Source organism: Penicillium robsamsonii, assembly GCF_028829455.1.
Source record: "Penicillium robsamsonii strain IBT 29466 chromosome Unknown utg000003l_segment0_segment0, whole genome shotgun sequence".
Taxonomy (NCBI): Eukaryota; Fungi; Ascomycota; class Eurotiomycetes; order Eurotiales; family Aspergillaceae; genus Penicillium; species Penicillium robsamsonii.
The window spans coordinates 6,603,969-6,626,837 of NW_026643221.1; the positions used below are offsets into that span (position 1 = coordinate 6,603,969).

The following is a 22,869-nucleotide window of genomic DNA, read 5'->3' on the forward strand; positions in this document are numbered from 1 at the left end:
CACCAAGTATCATTTTCGGCATCACAAACGCCTGGGCCGCATCGAAACACGACCCGCATATTCAAGGAGCTTTGCCCCCGCCACAATCCATCAGCCATTCTCTGGAGTCAATTGGAAGAGCTCTCGCGGCATCGCTATGGGTTGTGATGAACTTAATCCCATTCGCCATCAACAATCAACGGGGTGAAAGAGCCCTTGCGGAGGACCGTTTAAATAAGTCTTGGCGGCCCTTTCCTCGCGGTCGGATGTCTCACGAGTATGGAACACGACTCATGATCATTCTATATATATCTGCCCCGGTATATAGCCTTACATTCGCGGGCGGCTTCCGACATTCTGTGGCTTTAATATGGTTAGGGGTGTGGTATAATAATTGGGGTGGCGCGGACAAGAACCCGGTCATTCGGAACATTATCAACGGACTGGGATATTCCTGTTTCGCATCCGGAGCGATGGAAGTGGCCCTAGGTGGCTCGTTATTCCCTCTCCATAGATGGTCTCAGTGGTGGCTTCTCATCATCATCGGGATTATTTTCTCCACCGTCCAATTGCAGGACATGTCTGATCAACTCGGCGATGCTAAGCGGGGTCGGCGAACGGTGCCTCTTGTATGGGGTGATAATGTGGCGCGATGGACTATTGCTTTGCCTATGGTCTGTTGGGGAATATGGTGTCCGATGTTTTGGGGTGTTTCATCTCTTTGGTTTACCATCAGCATGGTATTTGCTACGGTGGTGGCCTTGAGGACTCTGCTGATTCGTTCTGTCCGAGGGGATAAACAGACATTTCGACTTTGGAATTGTTGGATTGCAGTCATCTATATGTTGCCCCTGTTCTCTCCTGTTCTCTCGGGCGGAACCTTTCGATAGCAGACTTTCAAGTCATGCTTGGTAAGAGGAATGGAGTCAATTGTTTGATCACCTCACGTTCATATATATTCGAATCTATACCCTCCTTAGGGATAGTTCGGTTAGAGAAAAAAATGTCTGTATTGCCCTTCGTAATCCACGTCATTACAGTCTGGGCAGTGGAGACCTAAATGATATGAGAGGTGCCGACATTTGCACCATAAAATTAACTTTCCTGCCATATTGCCCTCGCTAATTCCTCTCACTTATTCTTTATTGTTTATTCGGCTTTAATAATAATTCCGATGGTGACTGAATATGTATATGGTTATCCGGATCTGAACAAGCTTAACCCCGGTAATCTCCGATTTATATCCCATCCCCAGGTTCCAGTTTTTTTTCGTCATATATGCTTTTTCTTTGAACATACATTCAGAACATAAGTCATGGGTTTCTATTACTCGCAATTCTTCGTTACTCCGAAGTATCCAACCGAGTCTTTCGCAGATCAGACGGTGCTCATCACCGGCGCGAATGTCGGCTTAGGGCTGGAAGCTGCGCGTCACATCACGCGACTAGGCGCAGCAAAAGTCATCCTTGGTGTTCGAAATGTGCCTGCAGGCAAGCAGGCAAAGGAGGACATTGAGAAGTCCACAGGTCGTCCAGGAGTCTGTGAAGTGTGGGAGGTCGATCTGTCTTCCAACGCCTCAGTCCTTGCGTTCAGCGAGCGTGCCTCAAAGCTCCCTCAGCTCGACGTAGTCATCCTCAACGCAGCAATCGCCACAGAGGAATTTAGCCTTGCTGAAGGCTATGAGCGAAGCGTTACAGTCAATGTCATCAACACTCTATCGCTCGGCCTGCTCCTCCTGCCAACCCTGAAAGCTACACGACGAAAGAACACATCGCACACGCCACGACTTACCTTTGTTGTAAGCGAAGTACACGCATGGGTCAAGTTCCCAGAATGGAAGGAAGACGAGCCAATGAAGTTCGTCAGCGACCAAACAAGAGCCAAGATGACCGAGCGATACCCATTATCGAAGCTACTCCAAGTGCTGCTTGTGCAGGAACTAGCTGACCGGGTGCGTGAGTCCGAGGTGATCGTCAATATGCTGAACCCTGGTCTCTGCCATTCCCAGCTAGGGCGGGATCTTGGCTTGGGGTTCAAACTGGTTAAGCTGATATTGGCGCGCTCCACTGAGGTCGGATCTCGAACGCTGGTGGCGAGCGCTGCGGCTGGAGTTCAAAGCCACGGCGCATATATGACAGATGGACTTGTGGAGAACGCTGCCCTTTCACCTTTCGTGCGAAGTGATGAGGGGCGCCAAGCCCGTGAGAAACTGTGGGCTGAGCTGTCGTCGATCCTTGAGGGTGTTTATCCTGGGATTATGCAGAATGTGTCTTAGTTCCTGCACCTCCTTGTATGTAATTTTGAGTTGGCGAATTGAATGTACATAATTAGCAAGGTAGGGCTAAGTTTGTTTGATTTCTTCTCACCTAATATCTTACTTCGTACACTCCATTTGGAGCTGACTATTCGTACTACTGCTACTCCAGAGCTGATCATAGATATTGACGTAGATCGGTGCTAATTTCCGACATTAGATTGGCCAAACTAGGGTTAGAACACATACTTTTCTTGCCGTCTACTTCATTTGGACTACTCTTATTCGCAGAGTGCCACGAAAGCCCCGGCACCGATTTGCGCTGCTAGCTCGCACGCTCAAGCGGCCCATTTCCAAATACAGTCATCTTTCACAACAGAGCAAACCCTCCGGGATCGAGCACGATGCGATGCAGTATGGAGTACATCTTATGAGCTCCAAATATGCCGAACTGTCCCTATGGTTTGCCCAATAGTTGTCCGTGGCGTCAATAACGAGGGTTTTATTGATTGCCTACTTGGTTTAACAAAGGGATCGGTGCCAAGAGGTATATTCACAACGAGACCGCGAGCTACCGCATGCCTGTTCCCTGTGCAAGCTGCCGTACATTTAGGCCATAAAATCCCATATACTCGACCGTGTTAATTTGTTTCTCCGCACTTTACTTCACCTTCATCATGGCTCCTATCCTGTTAGAACCCGCAATTGTTGATTCCCAGCCCAGTACTGCTCCATTGAAGGCAGTAGTCAATGGTATTTCCACGAATGGAGTCGATTTCATCCTGAAGGAACGTCCTTGGCGACTCCTGCACCTGGTCGATGCCCTCGACCCGCCCCCACTAGCTCAAGGAGAACATCCAGATATCCATATCCAGCGACTACTCCAATTAGCCTGGGTCACCACGATCAAAACATTTTCCTGCTCGACAACCCTATACATTGGTCAAGACTATGCAAAGGGCCAGTGCTACATAGGCGAGACAGCTCATGGCTACTCGAGGCCAACCGCCCAGATCCATGTAGATCCTCATGACACAGTTAGAGATCTCTTCTGTGAGAGCATTGAAGCTCTAGGCCCATTATCCCATGTCAAAGTGACGGAGAATGGTCACACCGAGCAGGCTGACGAGTATTCCGGCTTCAATGTGACAATCATCTACCAGAAGCAACCGGCGGATCGCATTCTGTCTGGTCTAGATGCATGTGTGGGCGAATGCCAAGTCTGCTGTGGCATACCGGCGAGACAGCCAACAGAGGCTGACTCGATATTCGCCGGTCTCCGCCTTTCAATCCGACATACCTCCGGCGATAGGTTACACGCTCGACTGGATGTTGGGGGCACTGGGATTGGACTCCCATTGGCTACAAGCCTCTTGAACAGCTTCAACCAGGCCCTCTCATCAATTGACGGCGCATCCACACAGACGATCGGTAGCCTCGAGTTATGCTCCGCGCACGATCTTGGCCAGATTACCGAATTCACTAAAAACATCGCGCCTGCCCATGATTCCCTGCTACATGATCTTTGTTTACGACACGCGGAGACAGCCCCTGATGCTCCCGCCGTTCGCTCCTGGGATGGTGATCTGACATATCGCCAACTCGAGGACTTGAGTACTCGATTGGCACATTGGCTAGTGGGACAAGGCGTTGGACCAAATGTCTATGTGGCTTGCGGCTTCTACAAATCCACCTGGGCTATCGTTGCCCGACTGGCGATCCTCATGGCTGGCGGGGCATATATCTGCGTTGATGGCAGTGATCCACCACCATATCTTCAATCTTCCCTTGATCGCACCCAGATAAAGATCATGCTCATTTCCGCTGGCTACAAAGAGAAATTTGCCGATCGGGTTCAAACTTTGTTCGAGGTCAGCGAGGGTTCCGTTTCCAGTTTGCCATTGGTTAATTCGGTCCCTTGTTCGACCGTCAAGCCCACCGACCCTTGCGTTGTTCTCTTCACATCCGGCAGCACAGGGAAACCAAAGGGAATCATTCAGGAGCACCGTAGCTACGCTTCAGCATTGACGGATTACATCCGAGTCATGGGTATGGGACCGCATAGTCGGATGTTCCAATTCGATTCCTACACCTTCGACATCAGCAACAACGACTTCCTAGCGCCTCTCATCGCTGGTGGCTGCTGCTGTGTCCCAACTAGATCTTTGACAATGGACGCGCTGATGAATGACATGAACGATCTGGAGGGCAACATAATGTTCATCACACCCTCCGTTGCCATCGATATGGAACCCGAGCGCGTCCCCACCCTGAAGACGATGTGTATCGGCGGCGAACCAGTCTCCGACGCGGTCCTGACAAAATGGCTGAACCGCGTGCAGGTGGTGAACCAATACGGCATGGGCGAGATAGCTTCTCTCTGCGCATACAACCGAAATCTCCAGATGGGTCATGGGTCAGTGGTCGGTCGTCCCGCTACTGGTGCAATCTGGATCGTCAATCCCGATAACCCCGACCAACTGATGCCTGTCGGAGCCGTTGGCGAACTCCTCATCGAGGGGCCCCATCTCTCCAAGGGATATCTCGACCATGTCTCCGGAAAATCGGGGAACTTCCTCACCACGGCACCGGTCTGGATGAGCCAACTGCACACCCACAGGCCAAAACACCGCTTCTATCGCTCCGGAGATCTAGGCCGGTACAACCATGACGGGACGATCGAACTGATGGGCCGAAAGGATAGCATGCTCAAGCTCGACGGAGCGCGCGTCGAAGCAGGCCAAGTGGAATACGTTCTCCGACGCAACCTGACAACCGGCGATGCCGTCGTCGTGGACGTTCTCGGCGTTATCGACGGCGAAAGCGATCCCATTCTTGCCGTTTATATATACTTGACGAATAACCCCATGAACACAGAGAACGGTCCGGTCGAAGAGATGGAGTTTCGTCCGATTAGCGACAAACACGCTGTGTATGCACTCACCCAGTCGTTGAGCGAGGCGGTTCGCCAGAGTTTGCCCAGATACTATGTTCCTGGCCTGTATATCCTTATTGATCGAGTGCCGCGTACCAAGTCTAAAAAGACTGATCGACGGAAGCTTCACATGTTGGGACAGGCTTATTACATGGAGCATCGGGATGAGCTTGAGGATATTACTGTCTGGTTCGATTGGACTAAGATATGAGGCTTGTTGAGTCCTGGATTAAAGCTTCGGCCGTCGCTGGTTGATATGTTTCGGGTATTGATGTGGGAGGATGGGCAAGTTTAAAAAAACCACATGTTTCGGCGTTTATTCTCAGATCCAACAACAAAGATCGAAAAGCACCCTTTGCGGCCATAACACCAATACATCAACCAGAATGCCTTTTCCCTTACTTCATAAAGCATAACGATGTTTTGTCAACAAGTTTGTATTTCAGTGATTATATTTGTCCTCAAACGACTTTTGTAGGTAACATATGCCTGAACCTGAATATCAAGATATGTCGTTCATACATTTCTTGTCCGGTCCACGGCGTAGAAATTGGATCTAGGCCGGAGTGGTCTCCACTCTGGGCAGGATTCCATGCCTGCCCAGTATGCTCTTCATCTCAATTACTTTTCGAAATTATATTCGATCCATGTCCTGCGCGCACTCGTACCAACCGGCTGGGAAGAGGAATTCAAGCTAGAATCCAGGGACGGGAGGAAAGTTGGTGGTCGCGGTGGGTGCAATGACCTTTGTTGTACAGCCAGGACCGCACAATGAAGGCTCTTGGTATAGCGAGGCTCGCACTAGACGAAGTAGCGAGGGGGAGTCGGGTAATAGTCGGGCAAATTGTCGCAAACAGCTAAACAATCATGCATCACGACCCGCTCTCAAGGGTCATACGACCAAGCCGCGGCGGTGGATGGAAAGAAAGCATGCTTCACGTCCTGAAACGCAGCTTCATCCTCATTCATCATCATGGCCGAACCAATCGCAAACCCCGCGTCAGGGTCGACGGGGAGCCAATTCAATGTCATGCGGGTACTCCCATCTGGCATTTCGAGTGGTGTGAGACATTCTTCGTCTTTTCTTGGGTATTGATGCGGGGAGCGGACGGTGTGGGTCTGACCAGGAGCCTGATATTGGGCGTCTAATGCCGACGGCCCGAAATCGAACTTGTAGTGGGAATCTTCGTGCTCGGCTTCCCCATCCCACCCCCGTGATGAAGCGTAGCTAGAGTCCGGGGACCCGTGGGGATCAAATGGAGGAGATCCGGGGGAAGGGAATAGAGTGTTTGGGGAGGGAGTCATGAAGAGGGCTCTTTGTGTTGCGAGCTCTATATCAGGGCGGGGATTGATCGGCGGATTCTCGGTGGTTTGGAACGGGATTGATTGGTGGAGTGAGAAACTAGTTTGCATCTGTCAGTCACCTGGTTCTAGATTTTGCCTCTTGTGCTTTTTCGGCGTGTCGCCATTCCTGGGATCTCTGAGAAAGGGCAGTAGCAATTTACCTTGTAGGATCGGTTTTCATTCCACGGTCCTGTCTCACGAGGCCGGCTTCATACCACATTTGCGGGTATGGTTGAGGTGTGGTCGATTTGACCGGGTATTCATTCACCCAGTTGAATTGCTCAGCAGCCCAGAAAGGATCCAGTCCATCCTGCATCGTTAAAGGAAAGTCACTGGCGATGAAGGGGTGCTGGCCGAGCTCTTCGTGTTGTCCCATATGCGAATCAATGAGACTCTCCATGGGACAGGAGGTAATCCCGTATGGGAACTGAGCTTCGGTCATGGTGAATGTATATTTGACACGAGCTGAAAGGATGTCTCGAGGATGAGGCAAGAGACTGAAGTGAAATTCTTGAAGTTAAAGCTGAAGCTGAAGCTTGGAGCTTGAAATATTTTGTATAATGGGAGCTACCGCAGGAAAGAATAATTCCCCGCAAAACTAGGGCCATGCTAGGTTTATTTAAACCAAAAAAAAAAAAAAAAAAATCTCAACATCAAAGCATGAGGAGCTGTGGAGTTGCGGAGAAACCTGGGGAGCTCCAACGGCAAATATCCCTGGAGACCTCATGATCCCAAATTTTCCAATTAACCGGTTTCCCCGGATTTTGCTGGGAAGTCCGTGCATTCAGGAGGTCGTTGTCCAATCGGTGGATTGCGGTGAATTGCGGTTGCTCGGCATCAAGAATTTAATCGAGACCCCCTTGAACATCGGGTAAATTGGAAAGGACTTGACTCCTGAAGAACCTAAAAGAGAACGGGGAGGGTCATAGGCCTTGTTTCAGGTATAAGATTTGGCCATCCAGGTATAGGGCTGGAAGGAAGACACTGTTCTCGACGCCACAGAAGAATGGACCGAGATGGCAGGGTAAATTATGTACAGAATTATCCGGCATATCACAAAAGAAGCTTTCGCCTAGGGAAACATCCCAAGAACGCCACCCTAGAGCTATACAAAAGAAAAGGATCTAACCGACGTTGCGGAGATAGACCGTGGGGAAACGGTTCCCACCGTTCCCCCTAGGTACCGGACCGAGACCCGCAGGATACGTGGTTTAGCTCGCAGGGATCGACAGGAACAAGAAGCTAGCTGGATCTGCTTGTGGGGTATCTATTTACAGGGCCAATCCAGTCCCCTTTCGCGTCCAGCGGTAAAGGGCGAGGACTGCTTTTCGACGGTGCCGAATTTCACTCGGGTTTACCGGGCGACCCCGAGCCTGGGCGACGGCAGAGCGCATCACTTGCCGGAAGCTGCGCTGGTACTCCGTGTTGAGGGTGACGACGCACGATTCTGTCGCCCGGATCATGGTTTCGCATGCGTTGAGAATGCCCTCGCCTGCTTCCTTTTGTAGCCGTTCTACAATAAGCAGGAGGAGGAAACTGCCTTGCAGCAGCTGGATGCCAAAGAAGTAAGGCATGAAACTTATGTCGGGGTCGAAGCGCAGGATTTGTTGCACGGAATCCGCGGCTTCCAGTGCGTGTGAGATGGTCGACGCAAAGGCCGGGGAAGATGTCCAGAAATCTTTATCTTCGATAAGTGAGACAGGATCCCACTTTCCAACAAGCAGGATATGCAGAACATGGGTTAGGTAGGAGGAGTAGGCGATCACGGTTTGGGTATGCCAAGAATAAGCCTCAGAGAGTTGCGGATCGACGGGTTCTGGTTTGTTGGTGTAGGCACTCGTGGATGAGGCCGCTGGGTCAGCGGCCGTTGCAGCGGCAAAGGTAGTGAGACTAGCTTTGTAGACCTCAAGCTGGCGGAGCACTTCCGACACGTGAACCTCCCATGCTTCTTTTCCTTGAAGCCTGGCACCAAGAGTAGGGTGGTTTCGTGCCTGGTTTAGATCGATCAATTCGCCGGTGATCGTCATGAGTGGGAGAAAAAAGCCAAGAATCGAGTGGTCATGGCAAATGAAGTTGGGGAAAATGCGACGTTTGTTTTGGTCACCCGACCGAGGGCATTGAGGCCCGTCTGGGCGAGGACTATTGCTGTGAATGATACCTGCTTGCCAGGAGCTTTCATCAAGTGGAAGCAACAAGTCCTCACTCTCAGCATCGAGCAGGGCAAGCGGACGATTATAGCATAATGCCAGGTGGCGGTCCATGATATATAGCAGCCACCAGGTTCTGCGCCGCTCTTCGCGGTGCTCTTCTGTAACAGGACCATTATGCAAATCTTGGTTCTTGTCACATACGCAGTTCAGACTGGGGCGCGAGGGTTTCGAATAGTCAAAGCCCAGCCCACCTGGGGAACCAGGCCATCCGCCTAACCCGTAGCCGAATGACGGACTGGAACCATCGGTCAGGGTGTCGATATTGGGTGTAATTTCCATCTCCTGATTTAATTTAAGTTCTCGAGCTAGCGTAAATGCCGCATGCCACCTAGGCTGGAGTTAGTGGAGAGTAGAGAGGGGTAGAAACAGGGGTACATCGAACCATCTCATACTTGCAGCCTTCTGTTCACTAGATGAGATAATAGAAGCCACATGGATATAGGTAATGACATCGTCTAAAGATCCAGCAGGGCCCACCAGCCCTTTATCATCGCCGACTCCTTCGAATGGATGATGAGCCCCGGCTGAAAAGTCGTGGGCGGTCGCGTTTTCAGCGGGTGATGGATCTTGGTCTTTGAACGACACATGTATCAAAGGTCGCAGTAAACGAATAATCAATGCACAGAGAAATTGACATATCTTCCTCCGTTGCAATGGTGAGATGGATAAAGAGAAGGCCCGATCATCCACAGCAGCCACCCAGAGCATACTTGCCAGCAAGGCAGGGCTAGTCGACCTAGGGCGATCGGCACTTAGAAAAGAAGTCTTTCGCAGGACATAGCAGTGAATGTGATGGCACACTGGATGCATATGGGTTGAGAAAGCACTGGTAAAGTAGAGTTCAAGCAGATCGCACACCAGTCGACGGGGGAGGCTGGATTCGAGAAAAGGCATGAGAGGTTCCAACACAGGATACTTCAACGGCGGCCGGGAAGTCGACGGCTGCCTTTGTCTGGGCAGGTCCACCCCCGAGACAGAAGGTATAGGATGGACACGCTGGCCTGGTTGGTGGCCGGCGAAATCAACCGGATTCCAAATATCCATCAATCGGGGGAGAGGCGGCTCGTTACCGCCCGCACTTGCAAGCAGTTCATACGAGTCTGGGGACAGGTGTGCCGCTGAAAGCCATTCCTCCGTTATGTTCGCAGCACGCCCTGCCCGCTGTGGCTGTGGAAGATTTGGCACAGACCGACGCTCGTCAACACTGGGCGCCGACACGGCGCTGATCTCATTCGTTGCCGGCGATCGCTGCCGAAAGGTTGATGCAGGAGAGTTGTTGTCCACCGGCGACAACACCTGCTGCGACTTTAACGCTCGATTGTGTTCCCCATCGACCTGCTTCCCCTCCGTGGGGTCCTGGACTGTCTCGTCCTCGTCGTTCGTTGGATGTTTCGGCTTCGATCTCGCGATACGTCCTCGTTTCCGGCGCTCGCGGGTAAATTGGCAGTTTATATCACCGCGCAGGCATCTCGAGCAGGGAAAGGCACGGTCGCATCGTACACGGCGAGTGTGGCAGGAGTCGCAGGCCACTCTGTTTCGGCGCCATCGTCGCTTGCCATTTGATAGTTCAACCTCGACCGAGTCTGGGTCTGGAGACGGCTGATCACCCTGGGACTCCATGCCCGGGACGTCATTGAGATCAAAAAAAAAAAAAAAAAAGAAGCCAAAGAGAAAAATAAGAATGTTGCGGGGAACAAGACACTAAAATGAGTGTCTCACCCGCAATTGGGCTTGGCGCGAAATTTCTCCAACTTTGTTGGACTTTTACATCTCAGCTGATCAACTTGATGAATAATGCGGTTAATTATTTATGGTTATTATTGACCTCGGCATTCAGCCTTTCTGAAGCGCACGCTTAAACCGCTCCAACGCTCGATCTCGACTCTGTCCGTGGTCTACAATGGGCTTGGGATAGCCATTCTTCTGCGCAATGGCTGCCGCTCCCTTCGCATAAGGTTCGTGGATGGCTTTGCCAGACACATCGCGCAGCTCCGGCACCCAACGGCGAATATACTCTCCTTCCGGGTCGAATCGCTCACTCTGACGAAGAGGATTGAAGATACGGAAATAGGGCTGTGGATCTACACCAGTACTGGACCCAAAGCCCCATCCGCCGTGATTGGATGCGAAATCGCCATCAATCAGATTCTCCATGAAGTAGCGCTCGCCACGCCGCCAGTCGATCATCAAGTCCTTGGTAAGGAATGATGAGACAACCATGCGGCTACGATTGTGCATCCACGAGCAGTGACGGAGCTGGCGCATTGCTGCGTCGACGATCGGGAAGCCTGTCTTTCCATCGCACCACGCTTGGAATTGGTCCTTGTCGTACTCCCATTCGATATTGGTATACTCGGGCTTGAAGCACTTGTTCATACTATGGGACGACTTCGTGTTAGAATGGGAAAACCGTTGTCCTGGAAGATAAAAAACCTACCAGATGAACGGCCAGTTCACTAGGACATGCTTGTAAAAGTCACGCCAGGCCAGCTCGCTGATCCAGGTCATGTAACCGGGGTCATATCGATCGAGATGGCCTTTGTTGGTCGTCTTCGCTGCTACGACAGCAGTCCTTGCGCTTAGCGCTCCGCATGCAAAGTACGGACTCAGCACGGAAGTGTGCTCCCCGGCTAACATGCTCCGCATCTCCTCATACTTTTTACCTTTCTCCTCGAGGAAATTGTCCAGTCGCTCGAGAGCTTCATGCTCACCGGCTGGGTAAAGTTCCTCGAAACGTTTCTGATCTTCGTCCAACAAGGTGTGTGTTTTAGGTGCAGCTGGCACCTTGCAATCGAAGAGATCCTTCAATTGTTGGCGCGCATTCCCTGGATTTGGCCCAGGTTCCTCAGAGACCTCGAGGTACTCAGGGTTCTCTTTCAAAAAGGCCAGCCAAGAGCGGTACCATGGAGTATACACAGCATATTGTTTCCCTTGCTGGCTAGCCAACTCGCCTGGAGTGACCACACAGGTATCATGAGTGGGATTGAAATTGATATCGGCATCGGTGCAGAGTCTAACAAGCTTAGCTTCGCGCCGTAATTCGTCTACCTCGTACTCGATATTCGCATATAGGCTCTTGACGCCCCATTGTTGACACAATTCCACGACCCGTTTCGGGATCGCCTTCCGCTTCTCCTGTGTTTCTATGTGCAGGGGAATATCCACCTCCCCAAGGTCCTGTTGCAATCGCTTGAGGGTACGCAGCGTGAAGTCCACTCGAGCGGGGCTAGTCAAATGGGCAGTCCAATCTTCGGGAGAGACTATGTAAAGACAGATCAATGGGACCTGCTTCTCTTTCGCATACTGGTAGGCCGTGTGCAATGCTCTGTTGTCATGAAGCCGGAGGTCGCTCTTGAACCAATGTACCACGGCACTACCCACATTTATCGACTGGCGCTTGTCTGCAGTTTCCCGGCAAGCTTTCTGTAGCGTTTCAATGGGGCGTTCCAGCTCACCATTGGTGTACGCTTGGCAGCGCTTGTTATTCATCTCTGGCGGATAGAATTGGCGTAGGATTATGCCAAAGTCCTCGGTTTGATTTGCATTTGGGTGCGGTTGGTGGAGGTCGGGGCGGCCCTTTTTACTCGCGTGTGAGCCATTGGGCTCTGCAGATGCCGGTTCGGCGGCCTTCCTCTTTGGTGGCATAGCTGATAATTTTCGAAGAAGCTGTGGTTGCACTTGTCTGAATTGAAACACGCGTGGGATTGATTGACAGCAAAGAAACAGATTCTGCATCACCAGGGCCAGGAAAAATGGGTGTTACAAGGTATTTAAGGTCTATCGAGATCGAGATCGAGATCGAGATCTACCGGAGATCGGGTGACGTCAGAGTCCGATTTAGTCACGATCGTGTCGGACCGCCTTGATCTGCCATTTCAATCATGCCGAATGCTAGTGATTTAAGTTATTCCCCGGTTTATTGCCAATAGGCAAGCTCGGGCTACATAGTCCGGCAGATCTGGCGTTCCGTTTTGACCAACCACTCCCTCGATGTGACCTCGTATCCTGACATCAATGAGTTCCGAGACCTACAATTCAACAAAGTATATTTCACTATTGCCCTGAGGGCTCTATATCTTCTTTCGTGAAGACCTTGCCAAGTACGTAGTACTCTATACCCAACCCTGGGGGTATGTTTTTCAAGTACCAAGCCTTTAAAGCAAGGGGGGATCTACAGAATTTCATTCACGGTTCAATATTGCAAAGAGGGAGTTCATCCCTCGAGATTTTGACGAGGGATCTCCCCAGGCTTCAATTCATGGCTCGGCAACTTCCCCGTCTTTCCTCGGTCAGTCTCTGCTCGCCCAGTTCTCCACAACCCCGAAGCAGCTGTCGTCTATATTTATCCGAAATCCCTTCTCACCTCCGAGATCTTCCTTGAACTTGCATCAACAAGAACTTCAGGGGACTGAGTAGTTAATTCCTCTATACCCCTTCCCAACTGCAAATCCCCCTATATATCCATATATATCGATCACCGCCCCCCAGAGCACAACCAGCAATGTCCCTCCACCTCCAATGGCCGCTACCAACCCCATCTCCATATCCCTCCTCCACAACTACGGCGGCACGTCCGACGTAACGCGCGCAGGTGTATTCGCTGGGTTCGCCGGAATAGCATGCTACAACGCCGTCGAGCTGGTCATCCTCTGCCTGTTCTCTTTCAAACGTCGCAATAGCACCTACTTCTGGAGTCTACTCATCGCCTCTTTCTGCATCATCCCCTACACTATCGGTTTCGCCCTTATCTTCTTCCCGACAGCCGCCACACCCTGGCTAAGCATAAGCATCGTCTTGCCGAGCTGGTATGGAATGGTCACCGGTCAATCGGTTGTGCTGTGGTCGCGACTGCATCTGGTGCTGCAGAATCGGAAGGTGTTGCGCGGTGTGCTGTGGATGATCTGTATCGATGCTGTCATCTTCCATCTGCCAACCTCGGTTATAATTTATGGGACGATTGCTCATCCGACGGGGCCATGGGCCCTCGGGTACGATATCATGGAGCGTATTGAGCTGGTTGGGTTTTGTGTACAGGAGTTTATTATTTCCAGTATTTACGTCTGGGAAACCATCAAATTACTCCGTCTCAGGCCCGAAGGTCGTCACTTTGGGATTCTTAACCAGTTGCTGGTTATCAATATCATCATTGTTCTATTGGATATCTCTGTCGTCGTCATCGAATACGTCGGCTACTATGCCATCCAGGTCACGTTCAAGCCTGTCGCTTACAGCATCAAGTTAAAGCTTGAATATGCGATCCTGGGTAAATTGATCGCGGTTGCGCGCGGTCGCAGTCACAGTCGGGAATTGCATTCCAGTGAGCGTGAGATCAACGAAGTTAGCTCATTTCCTTCGGATGCAGATCGGCTTTCAAATATGTTGTCACCGATGCAGGTTCGTCGGCAGTACACTCCACCATGGCTTTCCGGAGCGATCAGCTTCGGCTTTTCTTCTTCATCTACTTCATCTACTTCATCTCCTGTTATGCGGGATCCATGATACCCCATCTTGGTCTGTAGTGCTTTTGCTCTGGCTTTCGGCTTGGTTTGGTTTTTGATAAATTGGTGTTCGACTTACATATGTTAATAGTCTCTACATTTTTACAGGTGATATAGCGTGTTTCAAAATGGTCATGCGAGCAAATCAGCTCTTCTCTTAAATATGCAAAATATTCAAAAATTGCTCCACCACGTCAAAATATGTTCAGGAATAGTAACCAGCCAGCCCAGCGTCGGTACCAGCCTGCAGCACCAACACACTGCCATAAATCTTACTCTCGTGTTGTACCATTGCAGTACCAACACCTCCCAGAGCCCGGCGGGTATCATGGCCAATACCGTCATCTGCAAGACCCAGCTCGATCTCGGAGGGGACACTACGACGACCAACGATGACAATGTTATTGGCCTTGTTGGATGTGTGGTTAAGTTCTTCACGGACAGAAACGACCGCCATTTGGACTGGGTCGGTGATGGTTTCGTTGACAGCTGGTTGACTGAAGACGATACGCTCTTGGAGTTCCTCTGGTACTGAATCACGGAGCGTCTCGAAGAAGACCAAGTCAGATTGAGAACTGGACGCGGGGTGCCCATTTGAGCTCGAGGTAGAGACTTCAGTCGACACGCCTGTTTTGGTGACATCACTGCTCAATCCGCCAATTTGAATAACAGTCGCAGTGACTTGGTCATTCTTAACAAGCTGCAGGACCAGCCGAAGACCAAATCGGTCGTCATCTCCGCCAAAGAATGGAAGGACAATGTGGTGGGAGCGGCTGCCGCTTGGCTGGCGGGCGAAGATGGAACCCTGGAGGCTCATACCGCTGGGAGTGCGTGAAATCACGGGTCGCTTGGAGGCCGATGCTGAACTGTATTCTATTAGGATGCCGACATGACCCGTGACCCGCGCTAAGATATCAGAAATGAAGCTTGTGTAGGCGCCGTTGGAGAAACGATTTGCGTCGTCAATCTCCAATCCGTTATGGTGGTCGGCCAGTGTTCCTGTCTCGCTCCAGGGGAGAAGGAGCATATCTGCGGTGTCCTGCTGCGCCATTCCAATGACAGTGTCTGCATAAGAGTGCTCGGGGACGACGGATACACCCGCCATGAGGGAGAGATCATGCCAGTCTCCAAAGGCGCGGAAGGTGTTGACTACCGGATCCCACAGTGCATGTTCGCCTGCAGCAGCAACCTTCATGACACTAGAATCACGGTCGGTCAATTCCATTAGCCTAACACCGTGCACCTTGAGTGTGGTGTCTTGCTCCTCTTCCGAGGTAATAGGATCTTCAACGGTTTGCTCAGTTTGCTTTGGCATTTTTGTGGGATGAATGCGTGACGACACGGATGCACGTCGCTTTGAGCTGAGGAGGGCTGCCACAGTACAGACACCCGAAAGACCATCTAGACGCAGGTAGACGAGAAGCCTACGTACTGGGACGGTCTTCAACTGATTCTTGGCAAGAGCAACGCTGTCATTGCGGTCATCGCGTTGGATGGGGTTGCCTTCCCAGTCGATTTCCCCCCGTCTCCATCGCTCGACCTTGATTTGGTACCACCTGGGATACAGCAAGGTGGTCAATGGAGTGGTAAGGAACGTGGTGACCAAGGCCATCACGACGAAAATTGTAAAGGTGCGGGTGCTCAGAATCTTGGCTTGGAGACCAATGTTCTGGGGTATTCAATTAGCCTACATTCCATCGGCAAACCACGTCCGGGATTAGTACTTACCAGCACAATCAATTCCACCAAACCCTTGCAACTCATCAACACACCGATCGAGAAACTTTCACGCCATAAGAGCCCACAGAGCCGCGACGCAACAGCACCTCCAGTAACCTTCGCAATGAACGCGATGGCAATTACCCCAACCACATAACCCCAGACGATTCCAGAATCCAGGAGGCCCAAGTTGGTACTCAGACCGGACAGGGTGAAATAAAGTGGCAGGAAAATGGCAGCGACTAAATCCTCGATTTTCTCGGTGAGCTTAATGGCGAAGCCACCTTCGTGCGGGCAAATCAAGCCGATGACGAAGCCTCCAAAAATGGCGTGAACACCAATAACCTGTGTGAAGAAGGCGGAAGCCAGAGCAATGAGCAGGGTGAGAGCCACGACCGACTGACTGGGTCCTTTTTGCAAGCTACCCGTTTTCTCCAGGAAGCGGAGGAACAGTGGGCGGAAAGCGAAAGTTAAAAAGAGCATGTAGGCGGCGCAAACCAGCAGCACGTATAGAGCTGTGATACCAGTACCTGCGTTGACAAGAGCGACGCACAGTGCAAGCAGGATCCAGCCCACCACGTCATTACCCACACCGGCGGACAACACGATAACACCGACACGGGTTGAGAGTAGCTTTAGCTCGGTGAGGATACGGCACAGCACGGGGAAGGCCGTGATGGCCATGGCGATACCGATGAACAGCAGATAGGTCCCAAAGGCAATGGGCTTAGTCCCAGGGTCATTGTGGAACTCATGATAGAGGCCATAAGAGATGGCGCATCCCAACCCGAATGGCAAGATCATCCCCGCAGCGGACACGCTCAACGCGACCCGCCAATTACTGATGAGGAAACGTAGGTCGGTCTCGAGACCGACCAAAAACAAGAAGAGTACCAGTCCCAGATTGGCGACGACATTGAGACTGGGAATACTGGTGGTCGGGAAAATAGCGTCTGTAAATCCGGGGATGCGTCCCATCACCGATGGGCCCAGAACAATTCCACCGATCACCTCTGCGATGACTCGGGGCTGACGAATCTTCGACAGAGGCCAGTGGATTAAACGACATAGCACGATAATTATGACGGCCTGGTTGTCAGTTTTAAATCTCTTTTTTGGATGGCGACATATTTACCTGGATGATAAACAACACCAGTGGGTTCTTGGGGTCATAGTCTGTAGGGTTGCCGCCTTCGATGATGCCACCCTGCGGACTGACTAGTTTAGTACTGTTGGTCGCGGTCGCGTTGGTCGCCATACTGGATAATATCCAGCTTAGGCAGAGAGCAAAGGGGATTTTGTCAGTCAAGATTTCGTCAAGAGGGAGAAGATAAAGGAAAGTCAGCGAGCGAATACGAGAGCCAATAAGAGTTATGGTACTCCGTGCTCGGTTACCCCGTGCCTATGGATTTAATGGCTTGGCCTAGCCTCGAAATGGATTGGTTGCGAAGATTCAAGGATCAAGCGAAAAATGAGAGGTCATCTCCTAGTCCGGGGGAACAAAGAAGCCGCATGCGGCCACAAAACCAATAACTTCTAGGAGGAAATATAGCCATATCCAATAGACTCTCATATATAGACTCCGCAGTTTAAAGTTCCCACGTGTTGACTACTCGGACCTTTCCTGATGATCTATACCCCAGATCACATGTCACATGTGCAGGTTTTTGCCTTGATAGATATTGGAATACATCGCAATTCTATATAGAATGAAATTCGTCAAATTCCCTCGAATTCTTCATTGAATTACATGAAATCCTACTTGAAACCTCCATATCTGACCTAGACTTCTACCATATCATATATTATATAGAGCAAAGTCGGCTTACACATTTACACCCTTCTCACTATTATACGCTTGGCATTTAATTCTTTTCATTCTAGCTATAAATACGGAAGTACCCTTCAAAAAAGAAAGTGATATCTAAAAATATACCCAAGATAAAAAAATTAAGACTACAAAATAAAATCTAAACTGGCGTACTGGTGGTAATAGACTGCCGTGCCGCATAAGCTTGAACTATAGAGATCTGATGATATCTTAGACAATCTCTTTTGCTGACATCTAAGATAAATGAACTAGGTATCAAAATATATAGTTAATGTACAAGAATAAAGATCTCATGCAAAGACCAAACAAGACCAAAGAAACACCAAGCATCAAGCTTTCTTTGTCGCAGCCTTCGAGCTCCGCACCCTGAAGAGATAATAAAGCGTAATAGCAGCAAAGATATTGAAAATAAAATAACACCAGAAGATTCCATAGTTTCTCCAGCGATCACCCCATTCAATCTTCCTCGTAGCAAGGTACTGGTCCGCCGAGCTGAGAGAGCAGTACTCACAACCGGACGTAGCATTGTAATTGGCAAGCTTCCCAGGCGCAGTCGCGAGGAACTTCTCCATATACTGGAAGCAGGTTTGACCAACAGGCGGATCAAAGACACTCATTTCCGCAGCATTACACTCCACCGGGCGACCATGAAGCGCTGTACTCCCGATACCACTGATGTAGTATGTAAACGGCGAGACGCGGTACATGAAGATCCAAAAGCGTGGGAGATTATCGGGCGGCTGCATTACGCCATTAAAGATGAAGGAAAGGCCGAACATCAGCGTGGCAACCATAGCTGCGAGTGCAGGCTCCGGGATTGCGCAGACGACTAGCTGTGCCATGCTTGCGGCGTAGATGTAGAATTGGACGATGAAGAGCATGATCAGGGAGCGACGCTCGGAGTCTTGGTCGGCACCCAAGATGGACCAGTAGAAGCAGGCCCAGGAGCAGATGCCGAGACAGACTTGGAAGGGGATTTCGACGAGCATCTGGGATAGGATGAAGACTTTCCAGGAGTAGATGCGGGATGGGCGTTCGCGGACTTCGTAGAGGGAGCGCTGGACGACGAATTTGGGCATGATCTGGTTGACGAGAGAGTTGAAGATTGTGCACAGTAGGAAAATACTGAAGAGCACGTTTTGGAAGCCTTGTTGGCTGTTGTCTGATTTCCAGAACGAGAAGCCGATGAATAAACCAGACACAATGCCTAAAATAAACTTGGAATAGACGTATTCTGGCTGACGGTAGTACTGTTGGAAAACTCTTGCCAGAACATAGTATAGCTGGCGGTGGAGCGGCATGGCAAACTCGGAATTGTCGTCGCCAACCTCATCATATTCGTCCAGGGAAGAATGAGCAGACAGCTTACGGGGGTGATGAAGTCGCTCGACTTCAGCCTGTACCTCTTCATACTCTTGGCTTTTGTTCCACGCCCCAACCCAGTCTATAGCGCAAGAATCACCGGCAACCATCTCGAGAATGTATTCAGCGGGGTTCTCCAGTTGCCCACATGGTCGAGCACCATTGTACTCGAAATATTTCAAGAGAGTAGAGGATTGGTTTCCAATCTCGCCGAAGTAGACGGTTTTTCCTCCCTTGGCAAGGAAGAGCAAACGATCGAAGGTTTGAAACAACTGCGCGCTAGGCTGGTGAATTGTCGCGAGGACAGCCTGACCGCTATTTGCAAGTCTTCTGAGGAACTGACAGATAGTCCAAGAGCTTTGCGAGTCGAGACCACTGGTGGGTTCGTCGAGGAAGATAAGCAGGGTAGGCTTTGCAGCAAGCTCAACACCAATACTAAGCAGCTTCCTTTGCTCGACGTTGAGACCCTCTCCCAGGTTTCCCACGACCGCTTCGGCGAAATCTTCCATGTCTAGGAGTTGGATGACTTGTTCCACGTACTCATACTTCTCTTGTTTGGTAACCTTTTGAGGCTGACGAAGCATAGCGCTGAAACGCAACGCTTCTCTCACAGTGGTGCTATCGAGATGGAGATCTTGCTGTTGCACGTATCCAGTCCGACGGGGGAAGTTTGCCGCAAGGGTCTTGCCGTTCACGAAGATATCACCAGAGACAACACCAATGGAGACTCTCTGCGCAAGCACATCAAGAAGTGTTGTCTTTCCAGCTCCAGAAACACCCATCAAGACAGTCAGGCTACCAGGCTTGACCCAGCCATTGACATTGTCCAAGAGTCGACGGGTGCCCTCCTTGACAGGTATATCGTAGTTGAGGGAATTCCATGAGAGAATGTCCTTTTGCTCAGGTAGGCAGATGCTGTCATTGGTCCTGTGCAGCTCGAGCTTTTTGACCTCCTGTGTTCCAAGCTCGATGCTATGACCTTCCTGTAGATACTTGGGCGCATGTCCAGGGCGGAAGACCAAGGCCTCCGCCTTTGACTTGTCATCAGTGATGTACTCTGTAGCAATCAAGTAGAGCGCATTGAGGGCGATGAAAAAGGCGACGAGAATTCCGTAGTTCCGCCACAGATGGGAGTGCTTGTACTGGTAGTTCTTATCGATGAAAGCATCTCCCGAAACAGTTCGCTCGCCGGCAATCGCCCCCACAGTGGCGCAGATAAAGGACGTGCCAGTTCCGTAACTTGGGATGAATGAGGAACAGTCAAATGTTCGACCGTGGAATTCATTGGATACGAGCCCTTCAAAGGTATAGTAGATCGGGTTGATCCACCGGATCCACGAAAGCCACGGATGCATGTACGGCTGCGGTAGAGTAAACCCGGTATAAACGACAATGCAGAGCACAAGCACACCGGCAATCGCCATGGCTTGGCCAGCAGTTTTAGTCAATGCACCGATGCTGCGGAACAGGCCAGACATAGCCAGAACAGCAGTGAACAAGAACAGGTAATGGATGAAGAACGCCCCCACTTCCCGGCGCAGGTTTGCCATAAAATAGAGGACAATTGTGAAGATTGAGATGCGTATGATCTTGATCGGTAGATCGACGAGGATGCTGGCTAATGCTTCAGTGAATGGATGGACAAATGCATATCCAGCTTGCTTTTCGACAACAGGGCGCTGGGCATAAAGTTGAAGGATTTCGTTGATCGTAATTATGGCGTTCATAAGCACAGCAAAGTACATCACTGCACCCTTTTGGAAGAAGAAACTCGCAGAGTCTGGGGTATTGTAGAAGATGGATCCAATGATCAGAGATATAATCACCTGAGCGATAAGTGGTGACATGGCTGTGGGGAGATCTTGAAGCATTCGCTGGTAGGCTCTACGCATGCAGAGTCGCACCTGCATAGGGACGGAGAGCAGGTAAGGGCTTCGAGACCGAGTGTGGCGCGCTTGCTGCTCTTTGTGGCTTTCCATGAGTCTTTTCGCATCTTTTCCATTTGGTGGATGTTCACTTTCGAAGTGGGCAATATTTCTATGCAAGAGCTGATATTCTGGACTCTTTTTCCAATGCTCGGAGAACTCCTTTGCTGTGCGGGGAACCTTGCCCTCCATGCCGGGCCGTACCATGCGTTCTGCTGGGTTAGTGATGGCAGTCAAAAAGTCACCACTAACTTGGCGCTCAGGCTTCTCCCAGCCCATATCCTGGAAATAGGACACAGCACGCTCCCTGGGTCCATAGTAGATCTGGTACCCCTCGTATAGAAGGACTACCTTTTCGAAAAGATCATACATAGACTGCGATGCTTGATAGGCTGCAATCGCATGGCAGGATTTCCCCATATCAGCTGAAAGACGCAGGGATTTCACAAATTTTAGAGCGGATGCGGCATCCAGACCACGGGTACTATTGTCCCAAGCCCCGATGCGACAGCGAGCAAGAAACATTTCGGCAATACTGACTCGCTTTCTTTCACCTCCACTAACACCACGCACAAACTCACTGCCGACCTTGGTGTTGTAGGTGTGCGACAATCCAAAGACGGACAGGATTACCTGGGTGATGGTCTCAACGTATTCGTTGCGGGTTACGCCCTCCAGGCGCTGTTGGGGTGCACGAGCGTGGGCGGCGAATGTGAGAGTTTGGCCCACGGTCAAGTGGGGGAAATGCAGATCGACCTCCTTGTTGTATGCGACCTCTCCCCGGTGATGTTTTATCATGTGGTCGAATGCAACTCCTTTGTAATGGAGTGTGCTTTCGGGCTCCACGGTCAGCCCCCCCAGGTGTCCGCAGATAGTCTTCAGTAATGTCGTGCATCCACTGCCGGGTCGACCCAGAACAAGAAGGAGCTCCCCGCCTTGGAGTAAGCCATCGAAGTTGCGGAGGATTTGTCTTGATGGTGAGATACGTCCAGTCAAAGCTCTCGCCGCAGCTCGGAAGGGTACTGTCAAACTGGAGGCGAGGGTTTCCTGGTATCGTAGAGCGGAGCCGGAACCGCTCACGCATAGATTGGAGAATACCACGCCTTGGTGTGGGATCTCAATGTTTGAATCGTTTGCCTGGTCCAACACCATTTGCGCCCATCGGCGATGGTCAAATTGAGGGTTGGTGGGATCAAGGTGAGGAGCGATACCATCTTTCTTGCTTGCCGATCTTGAAAGTTGTTGGCCAATTTTGGTGGAGGCAATGCTAGTCAAAGTTTGTTGCTCTCGCTCCTCTAGTACAGTTGCAGTTCGGCTCGTGATTGGAGCGAACTCGGGTTCATAGTCCTTCTCCATGACGAGCCGACTAGTGTGTCTGATTGTGTAAATTTCTGAGCTCTTGGAACATGGGCGAGCCCAAGCCTTTTAATCATAGTCGTCGGTGAGCGGACAACGAACCCACCGGAGATATCCATATTTCTTACTTCTTTTCATCGGGATGGAGGCATCCCGATGTATAACGGAGGAACGGACTCCGTTTCGCCGACTATCTTTTCAAGGTTGTCTATATTTTTAATGCACTTTCAACAACTTATTGGCAACTGTGTACTTATGTATACAAGAAATATAAATATTAAATGGGGCTGAGTCGCATCATACTGTCGAATAACCAGTTCAGAATCCCTGTTGTTTACATATTGGGCTCTCTTACTCCAATTTCAAAAACTTCATCCACACCCGGACTGAATATCCCGCCCCCGATACATAAATAGCCCTGGATATATCGGTGATTAGGGGGACCCTATCTCCATA

The 22,869-nt window shown here is 50.7% G+C and overlaps 8 protein-coding genes across 8 annotated transcripts; 3 read left to right on the forward strand and 5 right to left on the reverse strand.

Annotated features, from left to right (window-relative positions):
• Positions 1-1,294: 1,294 nt before the first annotated feature.
• On the forward strand, positions 1,295-2,254 carry N7447_007263 (putative short-chain dehydrogenase/reductase family protein; the record flags this gene model as incomplete). Its single annotated transcript, XM_057231525.1, has 1 exon — positions 1,295-2,254. One exon carries the CDS (start codon positions 1,295-1,297, stop codon positions 2,252-2,254), a length of 960 nt encoding a protein of 319 aa, XP_057086615.1.
• Positions 2,255-2,910: 656 nt separating this feature from the next.
• On the forward strand, positions 2,911-5,379 carry N7447_007264 (non-ribosomal peptide synthetase; the record flags this gene model as incomplete). Its single annotated transcript, XM_057231526.1, has 1 exon — positions 2,911-5,379. The coding sequence occupies one exon, from the start codon at positions 2,911-2,913 to the stop codon at positions 5,377-5,379; it is 2,469 nt and encodes an 822-aa protein (XP_057086616.1).
• Positions 5,380-6,053: 674 nt separating this feature from the next.
• On the reverse strand, positions 6,054-6,954 carry N7447_007265 (uncharacterized protein; the record flags this gene model as incomplete). Its single annotated transcript, XM_057231527.1, has 2 exons — positions 6,054-6,570; positions 6,674-6,954. The coding sequence occupies 2 exons, from the start codon at positions 6,952-6,954 to the stop codon at positions 6,054-6,056; spliced, it is 798 nt and encodes a 265-aa protein (XP_057086617.1).
• Positions 6,955-7,783: 829 nt separating this feature from the next.
• Positions 7,784-10,342, reverse strand: N7447_007266 (Zn(II)2Cys6 transcription factor; the record flags this gene model as incomplete). The annotated part of the gene is made up of 2 exons (XM_057231528.1): positions 7,784-9,050; positions 9,105-10,342. The coding sequence occupies 2 exons, from the start codon at positions 10,340-10,342 to the stop codon at positions 7,784-7,786; spliced, it is 2,505 nt and encodes an 834-aa protein (XP_057086618.1).
• Positions 10,343-10,555: 213 nt separating this feature from the next.
• On the reverse strand, positions 10,556-12,367 carry N7447_007267 (deoxyribodipyrimidine photo-lyase PHR1; the record flags this gene model as incomplete). Its single annotated transcript, XM_057231529.1, has 2 exons — positions 10,556-11,099; positions 11,160-12,367. 2 exons carry the CDS (start codon positions 12,365-12,367, stop codon positions 10,556-10,558), a joined length of 1,752 nt encoding a protein of 583 aa, XP_057086619.1.
• An 873-nt stretch (positions 12,368-13,240) lies between these two features.
• Positions 13,241-14,221, forward strand: N7447_007268 (uncharacterized protein; the record flags this gene model as incomplete). Its single annotated transcript, XM_057231530.1, has 1 exon — positions 13,241-14,221. One exon carries the CDS (start codon positions 13,241-13,243, stop codon positions 14,219-14,221), a length of 981 nt encoding a protein of 326 aa, XP_057086620.1.
• Positions 14,222-14,425: 204 nt separating this feature from the next.
• On the reverse strand, positions 14,426-17,197 carry N7447_007269 (Kha1p; the record flags this gene model as incomplete). Its single annotated transcript, XM_057231531.1, has 3 exons — positions 14,426-15,889; positions 15,949-17,028; positions 17,075-17,197. The coding sequence occupies 3 exons, from the start codon at positions 17,195-17,197 to the stop codon at positions 14,426-14,428; spliced, it is 2,667 nt and encodes an 888-aa protein (XP_057086621.1).
• A 902-nt stretch (positions 17,198-18,099) lies between these two features.
• Positions 18,100-22,413, reverse strand: N7447_007270 (CDR ABC transporter; the record flags this gene model as incomplete). Its single annotated transcript, XM_057231532.1, has 1 exon — positions 18,100-22,413. The coding sequence occupies one exon, from the start codon at positions 22,411-22,413 to the stop codon at positions 18,100-18,102; it is 4,314 nt and encodes a 1,437-aa protein (XP_057086622.1).
• Between the last annotated feature and the right edge of the window lie 456 nt (positions 22,414-22,869).